Below are 17,234 nucleotides of genomic sequence, written 5' to 3' on the forward strand. Positions count from 1 at the left end.
TTACAGGGGCAGATCCCTGGAGCCGTGGGACAGGTGGGCCCACCTGGCTGGGCATGCAGCGTGCTCCCTGGTCCCTGTACAGGTGGCACGTGGCACTGGCTCTGCAGGGTGCCCGGGCTGAGGATGCCAAGCTGGGCTTTCCTGCACTCAGTGGGCAGTAAGAACCCAGTTCCTGCAGGGTGCTATCCCCTGTCTTTTCTCTCCTGTCCTCTCCTTTTGGGTCTCCTGCGGTTGCGGGCTGACGGTTAGAATGATGTGATTTGGAGATCAAGTGGGAGAGAGTCTCACTGCCTTTCGGTCCGGAGTCTAATCCAAAAGAATTTGAGGCTGAAGAGAAAAAGTGTGTGCCCTTCTCACTAAACCTGTCAAGTTCGCTCTCATCCCCTGATCCAGCCTCTGGAAGACATGTGGCCAAGCAAGGCTGGCCACGGCTAAAGGCCACGCAGGCCCTGCTTCGCTCTCCAGAGCCCCGTGCCCGCCCCACCTGCCCCAAGCCCGTGTCCCGCTCGCCAAGTTCACCTGGTGATCACGTAGGGTGCGAAGCACACGAGGAAGGTGCCTATGAAGGTGCTGATTTTCTTGGTGGCGCGTTGCCGCCGCCTCTTCTGCTCCTCTAGACAGCGTTCCCGCACACTGCGTGTGAGAGAGAAAAAAGTGGAGTCATGGTCAGGTGAGTCATGGGGGGGGCCTGCCAGGTCACAGCGAGTTACTATTTGTACACGCAGGCAGTGGCCGCGAGTGTAGGAACTTGACCATGGAGCCAGAAAGACCTGAGCTCAAGTCTGAGCTGTAGGCACGTGACCTTGGGCACCTTGTGTGACATCACTAAGCCTCAGGGTCATCATCTGTAAAATGTGGATACTAATATAATAAGACGCCGCAAAGGGCTGCTTTGAGAATTAAATGCTTGAAGCACCTGAAGCGATTAGCACGGTACCCAAGCAAGTGCGAATATAAACTCATTATATCCTTCACTTATCACGTGCTATGGGCCAGCCCGAGTCCACACTCCCTAAGTAATATCTAATTCTTACCTTTACCACAGTTGAACCTGCCAGGTGGATTTTACCTGCCCGAGTACAGTGAGGCCAAACGATTTGCTCAGCTGGTAAGTGGAGGCGGGACTTGAGCCCGTGTCCATGTGACTGAAAGCTGGTCCTCTCCAGCTGGGATGGCCTGGACTCTGTGTGCAGTGTGGCCCAGGGCTTCCTTTCCTCCACACCTTCAGCCCTGTTTCTTCCATCCCAAAGCCTCAGCCCTGCCCGGAGCTACAGGTAACGCATTATGAGGTGATTGAAGGAGAAGTCACTTGATTTGTTCAGAGACGAGGCTCGGTGAAGCCACGGGACGGCCAGGTCCCTGGAGAATCGGGGCCACAGCTCCGCGGATGGCCACCTACGCCTCTAACCACACCCTGCTCCTGACTCCACTCTGCTCCCGGCCTTTCGAGACCTGACAGCTCACGCCACCTGGGAGCAGTGGTTCTTGCGACCCTTTTCCTGCAGCCATGGGGAAATGCACGAGCAACAGCCAGTCTGTCCATTTCCACGGCCAAGGCGCACGCACGTAAAGGTGAGCCCGGCCGTAAGGATTCACATGCGCCAGACCATGGGGCCCAACGTGGGCATGTGTTTCTACTGTTTACTTTTCAAATAAATCATATGATTCCAAAACTGGACGGGGAGGAGGACTGTGGACAGGGTTGCCCAGGAGTGATGATAACTTGGCAGAGACAGGCTTGGGCTGCAGTGACCTGGCACCGCAATTAGGTCAGTCTGTTCAACAGAAGCCAGGTCCGTGAGCAGCACGAACGCCAGGGCAGCCTCCCCTTCCTTCCACAAGAACTGTCGTTTTAATACTTAATCGAGACTCTTCTTTATCCGATTCCTGATCACAGAGGGACAATGCTATGTTAGTTTGGACTGAAGCCCCCTGAAATTCTTGCAGGATGTTTTTTCCCCTTGACTTGAGTCTTTCCAGGAATTTAGAGAGCTGGGAAGTGGAGTCTGGCCCAGTGAAGACAGATTTCAGACTGGCTGAAATTGTCTTACTCGTGACTAACATTACGAATTAATTTCTAATAGCTAATATTAATAACTCACATTTCTTGAGTCTTTAATATGTGCCATCTTAGATACTGTGATGGGGGTTCATATGCTTCTGTTGCTTGATACTCACATCTCTATAAGCAAAGGACTGATACAATTGTAACCTTCATGTGTTCGGGTAAGGAGGGAGATTGAGGCACAGAGGGGTTAAGCAACTGGCTCAGGATCACACAGTGATCTGGTGAGGGTGGCAGTAGGGTGACCAACTTGTCCCGGATAACCAGCACTGTCCCAGTTTTAGTACTACAAGTCCTGCAGCCTGGATGGTTTACACAGGACCGTCCTGGTTTTAGAAACAGAAGGGCCTGCGTCAGAGGATCCCCCCTCCATCTCGGGCAACCCAGGATGGCTGGTCTCCCTAAGTGATGGCAGTAGCTGAACCCAGGCCATCTGACTCTGGAGCCTTGAGTGTCATCTGTCAATTCACTGGGGTCATCACACATCCCTGGGGAGGCACTGGGGCATCACCTCATTCAGAAAATCTGAAAAATACAAGCCGAGGGGCGGGGACAGAGGGGCGACTTTGCCTAAAGCCACACAGCAAGAATCAGTCTTAAGTCTCCTCCCTTTCCGTTTACATCGGGTGTCTGCGGTGTCCTCTCCCAAAGTCCTGTGGCCCTTGTGACATACGCACAATACAGGTGGCGTGGAGAGAAGGCTTAGGTCCCCACCCTGGAGGTCTGTGTTCAGTGAGGTGCCCAACTCATCTTGGTTTGCCTGAGACGGTTTTGGTTTTCAAACTCAAAGTCCCACATCCTGGGAGCCCTTGCGGTCCCAGGCAAATCAGGACACTGGTCAACCTAGCAGCGTGTCTGGCACATCCTCCATGACACAGGACTGCTTGTTTAATATTAAAATACTTCCCCCCAAACTCTCAGTGCAATCCCTGTAGGAATTGCTGGAGATTTGGGGCATGAGCTGGGTGTCCTAAGGCATCACAGCACACTCACCCCATGAGAGGAGTACAGCATTCCGGGCATCTCCTCGAAAATGAGCACCAAAGTCATCGTAAATGAATCAAGGGGACACGAGGGAAACTGGTGGTGCACTGGGGCCGGGGCCTCCTCCAGTCTGTGGCCCTGACCATGTTATCCATTTCCCAGACATTTAGAATAACCCTGAGGACTGAACAAGTGCTGGCTACGTGTCCTAGTCCCAGCTGTGCCCTCATAGCTGTGTGGCCTCAAGAAAGTCACTCAACCTCTCTGAATTTGGTTCCTCACTTATCTGTGGAAGATTTCATAGTTATGACTATAACTAGAGCTACCATTTATCAGGGATTGAAGTGACTCACCAGCTACCAAGCTCTTAAGGAGTGAGGACCTTCCTCTGCCCTCCCCGGCCCCTGCCCTCAAGGAGGGACTTGGGTTCCTGCTGAGGGTCTGAGGACTCAGCTGTCTCCCCAGGAGAAGCAGCCCTCCACCCTGCCACACCAGACAATCCTGCCCCAAAGCCCTGAGGAATATTTAAAGACAGATGTTGGTTAAAGCTTTGATGGTCTTCAGAAGGATAAACAGAAACATTTCAGTGACTCTACAGGAATAAAACGGACACTTTAGAGGCTAGAATAATCAATGTCACTCTTCTATGCTGTAAAATCCTATAGGAAATTAATTTTATTTGTTCCTGCAAAGTTTTGTACAGGAGAGGATTAAATAGCAAGCACTCTGCACACACGTTCCTTCTTTGGGTTCCCACAGTACAAAGCTCGACACCTTACACCCAGAAAACACCTAATGAGTGTATGTCTTCGAATCAATGAACAACCCTTAAAAACATCTTAGGAAAATTAAGACTCAATCATTTTTAAGTGACCTTCTCAAAAGAGATGATAGTAGAAATCTGCTCTAGGATAGATTTTTAAAAGTGAGACTTAAAAATCTTGAGCTTTTCAGACAAAGCGAGACTCGTCAGTGGCTGTCAGGCCATGCACACTCCCATGAGCCCTGTCTGGTTGACAGGGAAGTGGTAAGCGTGCGAGCAGTGCCAGAGCCAGACCTCTGGGTTCAAATCCAGGCCTCCCCACGTACTTGTCGTGTGGCCTTAGGCAAGTTACCCAGCCTCTCTGTGCAGCAGCTTCCCCACCTCTAAAATGAGGATCATACGGGGACCTATCTGGTAGGGTTCTGTTGAGACTGAGTTAACACCCAGAAAGTACCTAGGACAGCGCTGACTCGGAGTGAGCACTGAAGTGCAGGTGCTAATTGTTATGCATTCAGCATATATTTATAAAACAACGACTATGTTCCAGCACTACCTTGAACCCCCAAACCACTGGGATCTCTCCCACGGCAAAAATTCTCTTGCTGCATTTACAAGGGTAGCTGGGAGGGAGGGAGAGAGAGAGAGGGAGGGAGAGGGAGGGAGAGAGAGGGAGGGGGAGAGAGAGAGGGAGGGAGAGAGAGGGAGGGGGGGAGAGAGAGAGCGCTGCGACCAGGAACTGTGCCAGACAAGGTCTGAGCTTGAGTCTGCGCTCTCGTGCTGGTTCTGTGACCCTCTCTGGGTCTCCAGGGCGCGATGGATGCTATTCCCTAATTTCGATGGCACCTGGCGTGCTGTGGGAGCACAGCGGGTGTGTGGGATGGGTGCTGCGCCTGGCTAACATCCACGTGGGCCTGGTCATGTGTCTGCTCTGGGGCGGGCTGGCTAGGCTCTACAGTACTGTGTAGTATAAAAGATGCTCTCACCCACCCAACCCAGCTCACAGATGGGGAAACTGAGGCTCAAAGAAGACAGGGACTTGCCCACCTGGAGAGTGGGCTGCAGGCAGGGCTAGCACCAGTTCCTGACACCCAGTCTGGAACCATGTGGCTGCATCCCTGAACTCCTGCAAAGGAAGGGAATGGACCCAACTTCTGTGCCCAGTGCCCTCCACCCCCGTTTCCAGGTGAGACCAGGGAGGCGACAGCAAGAGGACAGCAGGGCAGTCTCCCAGGCTCCGAGGGGAGCAGTGCAGCTCCTTGGCTTATCGTTAGTATTGTTTAAGCCCAGAACGAGAGCAGCTCACCAGCTCCGAAAACAACAACATAATAAAATCACTTTGCCCTTGCTGTCATTTATTTCCCGCCGTAGCTTTGCAAAACTGAGCTCCTTGAACTCTCGCAGCCCTGTAAGCAGTCATTGTACGTACTTGCAGAAGAGGACACGGAGAGCCAGAAAGGTTTATGCCATGCCCAGGGTTGCAAAGTAAGTTCAAGACAGACCAGGACTCCTTCCAGGTCTCCTGACACCAAAATCTGGGGTGTCCCCCCATTGGGTCACTGAGCCATGGGCACGCTGTGTCTAGCTACGCTAACGCCCAGATATTCCCGGGCCTGATGGTGGCAGCTGGAGTCCTTGGACTCCCAGCAGAATCTGCAGTGCAGAGGGTGAGAGGCCCAGAACCCTCCTGCCCGGGTTCGTTTGCTCAGGGTGCAAGCACCGTACCAGGGTGGGGCGACCCCAGGGCCGAGACGAGACACGGAGTTTCCTTGAGCCAAAAGGAGATGAGCCTCCAGCACTGTGACAGGTAGGGTCAAAGACAAGTTCCCCAGGAGGCTTCCGTAATAGAGCAGAGGGACGGATGATACTGGGAGTCTCTGGAAAGTCAGTAAATGAGGCGATTGTGGCTACAAGACGGTGGGTCTGGGTCCTGACTGATCTCCAGAGGAGCCAGTCGAGAGCCACGCTCTCGAGTACGCAGAGAGACATCCAGATTTGCTTTCTGGCGTTTTGGAGAATGAAACAAAAGACAAAGGAACGAGCTGACCGATTGGTGGCAAAGAGCCTTGAGTTTGGGGTTAGGACTGATGTGAGCAGTCTTGCCCTCGACCTGGCCAGAGGGGCCCTGTCCTGGGCCCTGGATACTGAGGGACCCACACCTCCCCACGAAATGAAGACTTCACAGGGCCAAGGGGATGTGCCCACCCAGAACCCACATCCTCCATTCTAGACCAAGCTCTAGGTACGTGGGACACGGAATTCTTTGCCCAAATGCCCTGATCCTGCTTCCAGAAAGTGCACAGGCATCTTCCCTGGGCCCATCCTCCTGAGGAAGGGCTGTGCCACCTGCGTGCTTGGCTTGAGACCGGAGGGGAGACATCTGTGAGTAACAATGTGGAGGCATAGCCTGCAGTGTCCACTTTGTGCGAGGAGGCCCCTTTCCATGCTGGGGTGTCGGGGCGGGGGGGTGAGGTGGGCTGTGGCATGGGGCCAGCTCAGCTCCCCCTGCCATGTACAAGGCTGCACTCCAAGGCCCCCCCGAGAACTCTAAATTTGAACCCAGCCTTGCCAAGTGTTATAAATGTATACTTCTCAAAGTAGGAGGATAGAACATATTCCATTTAACAGTTTGTAAGCTGAATTTAGAAATCCTAACTATCCATGTGGATGGTTTGTGAAACGCCATTGGCACTATCGCCCCATCCGTAAACCTTAGGAGCAGACCTAGGTGTGAGTCTTGGGTGAAGCCACAGTCCAGATCTATCAAATACGGCAAGTGTCCCCCTTCCTTGGGGCTCCCAACTTCCTCATCTGCAAAGTCAAGGGCACGGTGAGAACCCCTCCATCTACTGTGGCACAATCCTGACACCCTCCGGCTCGGCACTCGGCCAGCCCCCTGTAGCCCTTGATCACAAGATCACTGCTGGTACACTTCACCAACAGTCTGGTCTGAAGTCATTAACCTGTGCTGGTGAGTGGCGCCCTCAGCTGGACGGGGAGAGAAGGGCTGCAGCACCAATGTCCGGGCTCCCCTTCTATGTCTCTGGTGGCACCAGGGAGAGGATCTGGTTATAATTGGTCTGGAGTTGTGGTTTGGGAGAACTGAACCAAGCACACTGAGCGGTTGGAGACCAGGTGGGTTCCCAGTTTCTTTATGATTGTAGTAACTCAAGAAACCACCCCAGAAAGGCAGGAGTGGGTGACGTCTCTCAGGGTCCCTGATTTAATTTAGAGCAGAGGGTCCCTGACCTTTTGTTGGGGGGGGCGGGGTGTAAAGCAGAGGAGTCCAGCCTGTCACTCACTGCATTTAACCCTCTGCAGGAGGAAGCTGGCATCACTAGGGAGCTTCTTGACAAATGCCAGCCTGGGCCTCAGGGAACTCAAAATTAAGTCCCAGGAGGCCATCAGTGTGGTGGCTGTTAAGTGAATCTTACAGTGAGCAAAGTCACCTCCACCTGCCACCCTGGCTGCCCAGATAAGGAAGCCTGGCTTCTGCTGATCTGGGACTTGACCCCCACCATTTCCTGAAACCTTAGTGCCTAAGGCTCGGGGGACCTAGGGGCAGCCCCCCCTAGTTAGCTCTGCAGTTTCTCATTTGTGGGAAGGAAGAGTTTGGAGACGCCAAGAAAGAAGCCTGTGAATCCACTGTCAGGGAGCTGGTGCCCTCCCGTGTGGCCCACCACCCAGGCTCTCACTCTGGGAACCGACCCCACAGAGAAAGGCAGGCTGTGGTCACTGATGGGGCAGTGCTGTCCCATCTGCCAACTACTGCATAACCTCAGGCCAGCCCTCAGCCAGCGGGGCCTGTCTGAACTGGCCGAGGGCAATCCTCCCACTGGAAGCCCTTCCTTTCCCCAGCGTAGGCCGGCATTGCTCCTTGGCCCTGCAGGGCCCTGTCCGTGGCTCTGGGAAGAGGGTCTCCTCAGAGCCTCCTGGGCTCAGAAGCAGTCAAATTTCCCCGGAGGGAAGTGGAGGAGAGAAGAGAGGACCGGAGGGCAGCCGAGCAACCGCCTCTTTTCCTAACACCCCTGGGAGCTCTCTCTGCAGTGTCTGGCCTGGAGTCCGTGAGAGACCGGCAGGATTGGAGCCAACCCTACATCCTAAATGGGCTGAAAAGGAGCCACGGCCCTCCTGTTCTGGAAGTTGGAGGGAGAGCGGGGACGGGGTTTATACTGGTCTAGATAAGAACTGATTCCTTTCCCACCTCATTCCCTCCTCCGCTGTTAGACTCACGGAAAGTGGGCTTACTGTAGAAATTGTCCAAGTTCCGAGAGTTAAACAACATTGCCTACAGCTTCTAGAGCAGTCCCCGTGCACGTCCTAGGGATGATGCACCTTCTAAAGTGAGGTCCTCCCACCCCAAGGTGATAGGAAGGGGAATAGCTCTGTGATCCTTAAATGACATTGAACCATGCATGGCCACATGCAGTGAGTCCGTGCACGCCTTTGTGTCAGCGTGCAGGAGGGCCACACCTGTGACATGGAATGATGTGTTACCCATGCCGTTGATATATGAACACATAGGACTGTGTGTGTGAGGCTCACACAATTTCACACATGGTTCATATGCCCTGGTGTCATATGTACATGACATATGTACATATTGTACATGGTTCCGGGAGGAAGGTTCTGTGACTAGAAGCTTTGGTCCAGCATGTAATCTGGAAGGGCCATCCTGAGGGGAACAATGGACACACGGGAACACACGGGAACACATGGGAACATGTCCTGTGTTCAGACGCAGTGAAGTTCAAGGTCTTCTCTTTGTATTGCTCGTGGGCAGAAAAACCCCAGAACTGACGGAACTCTTGGTCACACCGACCCTCTGGTCTGTCCCCCTCAGCCACAAGCTTCTCCCTGGCCGGGGAGGCATCCGCACGACAGGGGCCGAGCTCCCTCCCTGCCGCTGGCCTGCTCCACACTGATACATTCTGCCTGCCTCACTTTTCACGCCATCTTGACACCAAAACCCCCTTCTAGCGTCTGGGACACCAGCAGCCATTCCCCTCTTCTCTGGGGGAAAGCCAAGGTGAGCTCAGGACACCTCAGCTAAGAGTCTCCCCCTTCTCTCCCCAGAGGCTCCGAAGGATGGCAGGACTTCCCAGGGGCAGGGGCGGGGGCGGGGGGGGGGCGGTACGTGAACCTGAACTGCCCGCCCCGAGCTGCCTTCCTGAGAACCAGAGGCCAGGTGAATGTGGAAGGTGGGCAGGTTTCGTCACCGGAGCCCCAGGATGACGGTCTCCCTCTGCAGGGGTTCCCAGGCTTCAAGTCCAGGAGACACGGGACAGTGCTGTCTGGGAAGGCAGGAAGAGCACCCCCGTCCCCTCAAAGCCCTTCAGATGCTCCTTTAAGGACCCACAGAGGAAGGTGCAGCCCGAGGACTCACACACACAGGACGAGACAGAGGCGGCGCCAGACACCAGAGAAAGGAAAGACCCGCAGAGCAGCACGTTCCCGCGTGAAGAGCTCTTCAGGAGCGCCCTAAGCATCCAGGCCACGCTCTCAGGGCCTGACTAGAACCATTTAGAGCAGTGAACAGAGATTACTGCCTTCTCTAGGCTACTTAAAGTGAAAACTACAAGCATAAAATAAGTATAAAGTCCAGCAAAGTTCGGCTCCTCTGCGGTCTCTACCCTAATGCTTCAAAAATGTATCTATTTGTTTCACCCACGATTTTGGGGGGTTCTGCTCTGCTGATGCTCTAAGCACCTGCCCTGAGACAGGCAACGGTGGCCCTTCCCCCCGACCTCAGTTTTCCAAAACGGAAAAGGAGGCTCGGTGTTAAAGGGTCTTGCCCAGAGCCACGCAGCAGAGCCCGACGGAGACGAGGACCCCCTTCCTCCCACAAAGACACCCCTCCCCCACCGAGTCTGCGCAGCCCTTCCCAGAGCCCTCACCTGGGGTGGAGGTCCACGAGCAGCACGAGCGTCTGCATGGTGATCACGTCGATGCGTCTGCAGTGGAAGCGGGCCACCTTGAGCACCTTGAAGTACGTGCAGCAGAGCACAACGAAGGAGAGCAGGAAGCTGAGCGCATGGAAGGCACCCGTGAAGACGGCGAAGCGCAGCCGCTCGTCCGGCCTCCGGCTGCACAGCGTACAGGACGCGTACAGCTGGTGGAAGCCGAGCCAGGACAGGACGACCGCGGCGGCGGGGAAGGCGAGCGCGTGCAGCCACGTGTAGGCCACCATGAGCGCGGCGTCGCGGAGGCGCATCTTGGCGCGGTAGCTCAGCGGGAAGACCACGGCCACCCAGCGGTCGATGCTGAGCGCGGCCATGCTGAGCATAGAGTTGGCAGCCAGGAAGGTGTCGAGGAAGGCGGCCAGGCGGCACAGGCGGTCACCGGCCGGCTGCCGCTGCGCCACGACGCCGGCCAGCGTGAGCGGCATGTTGACCACGGTGCACAGCAGGTTGCCGCACGTGAGGTTCAGGGTGAAGAGCGCCGGCGCCTGGCGGCGGATGTCGGCGCTGTGCAGGAGGCAGAGCAGTACCAGCGCGTTGGACAGCAGCGAGACGCCCATCGTGCCCACCAGCAGACCCGCCAGGCCCGCGTCCCACGAGTTCATGGTGCGCGCCCGCCGCCGGCCCTCAGGGCCCGCACCCCGGCGCCGCCATGGCGCCGCCCGCTCAGCCCCACCGCGCCACCTCCCGTGCAGGCGCCGGTGCGTCGCCGAACCGAGAGCTTAGAGCGCCCTGGGATCCCGGATTGCGGGCGGGCGCCTGCTGCCCGGCTCCGCCTCTGCTCCCCCTGCCCTCGCCCCTTCCCTCCGCGCTCCGGCTCCGCTCCGCGCCCTCTCCGACAGCCTTGCTTTCTCCTCCTCCCCTCTCTCTGCTCGCTCTCCCTTTCTGCTCTCCCCTACACTTTCCCTCTCCCCCTCTCCCTCCCTCCCTCTGTCTCCCCTCTGCGGCGCTTCTCTCTCTCCCACTGCTGTTCTATCCGTCTGTCTCTCCCACTCTCAATCTTCTCCTCTTCTCTCTCTCTCTCCAGAATCTGGCTGCTTCTATCACAGAATTCCCGCTGATGCGCGCGGGTGCGCGCACACACACTCGGAAAGAACCAGCCCCGAAGCCTCCGGTGCAGGGTGATTGGCTCTTTGTAGCTTCCTGTCCCCCACCCCCACCCCTGAATCCTTCCTTACGTGTGTCAAAGACGGGCTGAGTCAAGAAAGTCTGCCTGAGGAAAGGGAGGGATATCTGGGCACCTTCATGCCTCAGGGCCACCCGTCCCAGCCCGAGCGCCAGCCTGGCCAGACCTTGGAGGTCCTACCCCACCTGTCCTAGCCGAGCCTCCCAGGACCGATGCTTCTCCCTCTCTGGGCTGAGCTGGGGGAGCTCAGGTAAGCTGCATTTGCTGAGAGGGGAAGGAACGCACATCTCTCCAACCTCCATGATCAAGGCCCTGGCCCCAGCTATCTCTAAGGCCTCCCCGGCCTGTCCGCAGGGCGGCTGCTACACTCCTGGGGGCGCTTGGTTTACGGTGCCCTCTTCCCATCACCCTTCAGCTGGGGCCTCAGCAGCATCCTCAAGCCAGCGGCAGCGTTTTTGGGGGGAGACGCTGAGACACACCGTGATACCCCCTAGGTGTTCCCTCAGCCAGGAGAGACCTTTATCTGATCCTGAGCACTCACAGGTAGACAGGCCTGCTTGTGCACGGCCAGTCTCAGCAGAGCCCTGGTGTGGCTGATACTCAGCACTCCCGGCCTGCGTTCCACTGTGGCCGTCTGTCAGCCCACACACCACCTGCTCCGGGTCTGGTGAGGCAGCAAGTTCCAGTTTGTAAGAGACCTAAATGATATACCATGCGGGAACTCTTTGGAAAAAGGGGAGGAGGGTGGCTTGGTGAAGACCCCAGGAACTCTGGGCAGGCAGGTCCCAGCTCCCCCTCAGGAGATGCCGCAGGGACTGTGGCCCTTCTGTCCTTCTATCAGGATCCCCCGGGGAAGGTGTGTGGATCAGGGCTCCCCTGCTCACCCTGAGACTGAGCACTTACTGACACACCACTGACTTCACAGCATCCCGCAAGTTACTGAACCTCGAGGAGTCTCAGTGTCCTTCTGTACCTTTCAGAGTTCTGGGGAGAAGTAGCTAAGATACTGTGTGTGGAGCATTGCCCTGCAGAGGAGGAAACGGAACAGAAAGCCAGCAATCTCCTCATATCTTGGCCTGTCGTGTGGCCTACAGACTTCAGGGTTGGATATATCTTCATTAGATACTTGGCATCAGAGTGAGCTATTCACCTGCACATCTCCCCTGCTCCCCAAGACTTTGTCCCCACAAATAGCCCCTGGCGAGAGACTGGTGACCGGGTAACTGTTTGTGGAATAAATGAGTCAACACGTTTCAATGAGCATCATTGGATCCACGATTCTCATACTTCAGTATTTATCAGGATCACCTGATAAACTGGGGTCCTGGCTAAAGAGTTAGATTCTTGGGCCATACTTCTGGGGTCTGGGACTCTGCATTCTTAGTGAGTTCTTTAGGTAATTCTGATGAGGGTGGTCCATGACCATATGCCCTGAAGAGCCAACTCTATGAGAAGCAGTCAGGTGGAGCGGCTGGAGGCCAACTCATCACGTGGGTATATCCTCCAACCGTGGCCTGCTGCCCTGGCCTGGAGACTCTTGCTAGAGGGTCATCAGTGTGTGTAGGAAGGACAGTGTGAGGTGTTAACTAATCTCTTACAGCACATGAGAGTTTATAAAACACGTCCAAACATTATTGCACTTCATTTCATCCCTGTCACAATGACAAGAAAAAAAGCTTCTCATCCACATTTTCGATGTGAGGTTACTGAGGTTCAAAGAGGTTAAGTGACAGAACTGGTTAGGGATGAAGCCAGCACCTCTAGCACCATCGATTGGCCCCTTCTGCGTACTCCAAAGGTCCTCAGTCACTTTCTCAAGCAGGTGTCTTTGGTCTGGAACTTGAAGGTATCTCAACTTTGCAACATCAGAATGATGTTGGTGACCAGGTAACCGGGTTTAACAGTAATAAATCAGTGAACACACACACACGCACACACACACACTCACATCATTTTGAAGATCATTTGCTTTCTGATTCCTTAAAGGCAGCACTGAAAGGTTAACATGGCAGGAAGACAGTCAGAATATTTTAACTCAGTTTCCTAAAGAATAGAAACTCACTTTCTTCTGGTTGTGAGCAATATTTCCTGCTCCCAGTGGGGGTCTGGGAGGGCTGGCCTCCTTAGGACCAGGTCCTCAGCGCCCAGGCTGGGCCTCACTGAGCACAGGTTCTGACACATCTCCAGACAAGCAATGAGGTCGCACTCACCAAAGAAGCAAGACGCCTGTCCCTGTCCAGGCCTTGACACAGGGTTCCCATTGCTCCTTGTAAAGTGAGGCCCGCAAGACCGGGCAGCTGAGTACCCAGGGCCTGGAGTGCGCCCAGCAGGGAGCCACACTGCGGCCGGACCTGCATGTCATGCTGATCGGAGCTGGAGAGAAGTGATGGGATAGTCACGACTGTGTTAACGTGAGTCATGAAGTGCTGTAACTGGGCCCTGAGGGAGGGCTCAGAAACAGGACTGAGTCTCATCCCTTCAGATGGTTTAATATAGTTCCACGTAGAGGCAGGCACATACACACGTCGTTGGGAATTCTTGCCTCAACCCTTCAACGTAGACATCATGGTTCCATCTTGATGAGTGAAGGAGCTGAGACCCAGCAAGTTCCTTAATTTGCTCCAGGTCACTCCAAGTTGGCATCAATAAATAGCGTAGCATGAGCTGGTTAAGAAGGTAGAGTCATCATGTGAATTGGAATCCACATCTGTTGGACATGAAAACTCATGTTCTTTCCACTGTATTTATCACATACATGTGCTTGAACACGCACACACACGCATGGCTCATAACCTACCAATGAGATGTTGGAGACGGAAGTGGTCCTTTCCACAGCTATCTTTAGAAAGGGATGAAAGATTTATATAAACTGAACAGAAACCAAAATGTCACCAATGCCCCAAGAGAGGTCCAACTGAAGTAGATACAGAGAACACATCCCTTTGGGGATGTAGACACAGAGAACACACCCCTTTGGAGAATGGAGGATTCAGGATTTCCGCAAGTGGAGGGGGAGCCTGGGAACCGGTGTTCCAGGGGAGGGAGGTGCCTGAGCAAACACCCAGAGGCCGGATCCTAGTGTCTATTTGTGTCTCTGGAGCAAACAGGGGCCTGCAGAAAGGCTGGAAAGAAAGGTGCTGGCAAATCCTGGATGCCAGACTGAAGGACAGAAAGGTGAGTCCCTTTCAGATGATGACTTCCAGAACCTGGAACCTCTATCTGTTTCAGGGATACATCCCTGCCAGCCTCTCCACCTGAGCCTGCCAGCAGGTCTCTATTTTCAAAGCGCTTACACACCTGCTGTTTCACGTGACCCTATGGAACGCTGGGAGGTCTAGGAGTGACGCAGAGATGCTCTCATTGCACAGGGCCCTGACTCACTGTCCAGTGCTCTCTCTGCTGCCAGCTGCTGCCCACCCCCGGGCTGGTGATTTCTTTCCAGGCAGGCTGTTTGTGCATACCTCCTGGTCCAGCCCTCAAGCTGGGCAAGCAGAATCATTTCCAACAGGATCGGGCCTCTGGCTCACTTGCTTGCTATCAGTGAGGAGAGGAATTGGATCTCTGAACAGGGCCTTTGTCACTCCTGAGTCTCCACGGCTGTCCCAGGCCCCATAGGCCAGGTGTAGCAGGAAGTGGGCCAAGGGAAGGGAAGAAGAAGCCTACTACCCAGCAGCCTCTGCTGGTGATCTCCTGGGAGGAGCTAAGCCACCTCTGTCTGAGGGGACTCAAGATGTCACTTGTCGAAGGCTGGGTGTGACCCAGACACTCTCCTTACCTAATCTCATTTAATTTTCACAGCAGCCCTATTCAAGAGAGACTGTAGTTACCCCCCATCATACAGATAAGGAAATTGAGGTTGAAAAGGTCAAGCGGCTGCCCAGGGTGTCAGAACTGCTGGGGGGTTCCCGTCTGACTCAGCGCCTATGTGTGGAATCACCATGACTCTGTTCCGGTTCCCAGATTGGGCACCCCTCCCCCTGCTTCCTTCTCTCCCGGTGATGCCCAATCAACCATCACTCCCACCCTTCCCTCCTCTACCTCCCTTTATGAACTGGATCCTTGGGCTGCATGCCACGTGGGTGGTGTAGGAAGTCAGTGTGTGATATGTGTAACCTTGTCTGAGAGCTCCCTGAAAGCCAGGCCTTACGGTTCATAGGAGAGGGACTGCCATCCCACTGACGGATGGGGTGCCAGAGGTTTGCAGCTAAGCTGCTTGTTTGCCCAAGATCTCATTGCCTGTGGCAGAGCTGGGATTGGAATACCGACATCCCCAGACCAGGGCTCCACCAGCTACACCAAAATTGCCCCCACTAGCTGGGAAAACAGAAGGACTTGCAGTCCGGCTAGAGTCTGCCTGGCCCAGATATGGAGCTTTTCCATTGGGCTTACCACGTCCACACAGCCAGCCAGTGAGGTTTGCACTCTGCCTTGAAAATGCACTAACCCTGCCCGTGGAGCAGAAGCTTTTTTATTTGCAACCTGTACCAGCTCCAAAAAGACAAAAGTGTGTGATTGATCTTCCCGAGTGTCAGACTGTGAGGCATTGAAGCAGTCCATGAACAATGGCTTCTCGGAGTTTGGACGGACTTCTGAGGACGACTAGCCTCTGTTCATTTCCTGTCTCTGAGCTGCAGTGGAGCACAGGAGCTTGGCGTGTATCCCCAGGAATAGAACCTTCAGGAAGAGCTGTTTCTCTCAATTCCTTGTCCCACTCCTGTCCCTACTCTCCCACACTGCTGCCCGGAACCAGGGGTCCTGAGCAGTTGGAAACCACGAGGCTCCTGCCTGGGATTGAGTTCCAGGAATATCAGCACTGAGACAGTGGACAGCTCCTCTCTCCCCGATCTCTCTACTGTCCTCTGGTCACTTTTAAGACACACTGGCTGTGGAGGGCCAGAGCTGGCCTCCAAGTGTCTACTGAGTTCTGAAACCAGGTCTTCAAAACTGAGCCAGCTCCAGCTGCCATTTATTGAGCAGATTCTGGGCCATTTCCTCCCATTTAGCGCACTCAGAAACTGAGGCTCAGTTCTAGTGAGGGGCAACATCCAGGTCTGTCGGACTGCAGCGCGTGTGCTCGTATTCAGTGAGTATATTGCCCAGTCATTTGGGATGTGGGATGTTTTGAAACCACTTTACTTCCTCTGTCTGTCTCACAGCTCCTGTAACCTATAGTATGTAGGTCACATACAACGGAGCACAGGCCAGGCAGCTCGCTATCCTGTGTGTGGCCTGACTTGGCTCCCACCGGGCTTCCTGGAGGCTGTTTCCAGGGTCTTTACCTTGGTGTGTATGTTCCCAGGGGTCTGGAAGGGAGACACCCTTTACTGGTGATTCTGAAGTCACCCTGATCGTGTCCCCACCCCCGGGACTGGTGCGGCAGTCACATGATACCCTCAGCATGGGGGGAGCCCCTGACCTGAGTACTACTTTCCATTACCTTCTAATAGGAACGAGCCCACTTCTCTGATGGGAAAGAGACCTTGGGCCGGCAGCGTCATGCAGCAGACAGCACCCTGGATTGGAAGGCAGGAGCTCCAGATTCTGGTCTAGGCGCTGCCCCTAACTGACTCTAGGCACATGGGCAGTTCTTTCCTCTCTCGTTACTCAGACTTCCCCATCCGTGGAATGAACTGGGTAGATGAGGCAATCTCACATGTGAATCTAGGCTGCTTGAGGATGGATGTCACCAGGGACTTGATAAGGGGAGAGGAAGCAGGAAAAGGAGGGCAGAGACAAGTATCGTAGGGCCTTCCCTCCCCATCTGGCTGGAATTCAATCCCTTCTGCTGCGGTGGTAGCTGAAGCCCATGCACCACTTCAGCTTCGGAGGTCTGTGCGGATATGGTGGGAGAGGGGGGCAGAATTCACTGCTCCTGACTGTGCCCTGATCAGAACGATCACGGGGCTCAGCTCGCCACACCTAAGGGGTCTGTGTGTGCTTATCAGGTCCTGCTCTGTATATGCATTCAGGGACAGAGACAGTGTGTGTGTGTGTGTGTGCGTGTGTGTGTGTGCGTGCGTGTGTGTGCGTGTGTGTGTGTGTGTGTGTGAGAAAGAGAGAGACAGAGAGAGAAAGATTTGCTAGAGACATCAAGGTGATATTTTCTTATGGAAATTGGTTTGGGAACATAGGGAAACGGAGGCAGACATAAATCTCTTTTACTAAATGACAACTCTTTTTGAGGCTTAGCAAGATTTAAAAAGCATGAAAAATCAATTCTTTACTTTGTTTGAATACTAAGGGGCACTTTATGGAAAACCAGACTATTGGCTCAAGGCAGAGAGGTAAGTGCGGGGCTGTTACAGGAAAGGAATTGCCTCTCTCAGACCCAAGGCTGAC

The 17,234-nt window shown here is 54.5% G+C and overlaps 1 protein-coding gene across 1 annotated transcript in view; it reads right to left on the minus strand.

Moving 5' to 3' along the window:
- GPR26 (G protein-coupled receptor 26) overlaps positions 1-10,374 on the minus strand; it is a 20,457-nt gene extending 10,083 nt beyond the window's left edge. The window contains exons 1-2 of the mRNA XM_024751597.1: positions 9,707-10,374; positions 520-633 (exon numbers count right to left, since the gene is read on the minus strand). Coding sequence (XP_024607365.1) covers positions 520-633; positions 9,707-10,374 — 782 coding nt within the window. The remainder of the gene's footprint in view (positions 1-519; positions 634-9,706) is intronic.
- Positions 10,375-17,234: the final 6,860 nt, after the last annotated feature.

The sequence above is a fragment of the Neophocaena asiaeorientalis genome, unplaced genomic scaffold (assembly GCF_003031525.2).
Source record: "Neophocaena asiaeorientalis asiaeorientalis breed wild unplaced genomic scaffold, Neophocaena_asiaeorientalis_V1.1 scaffold108, whole genome shotgun sequence".
NCBI lineage: Eukaryota > Metazoa > Chordata > Mammalia > Artiodactyla > Phocoenidae > Neophocaena > Neophocaena asiaeorientalis.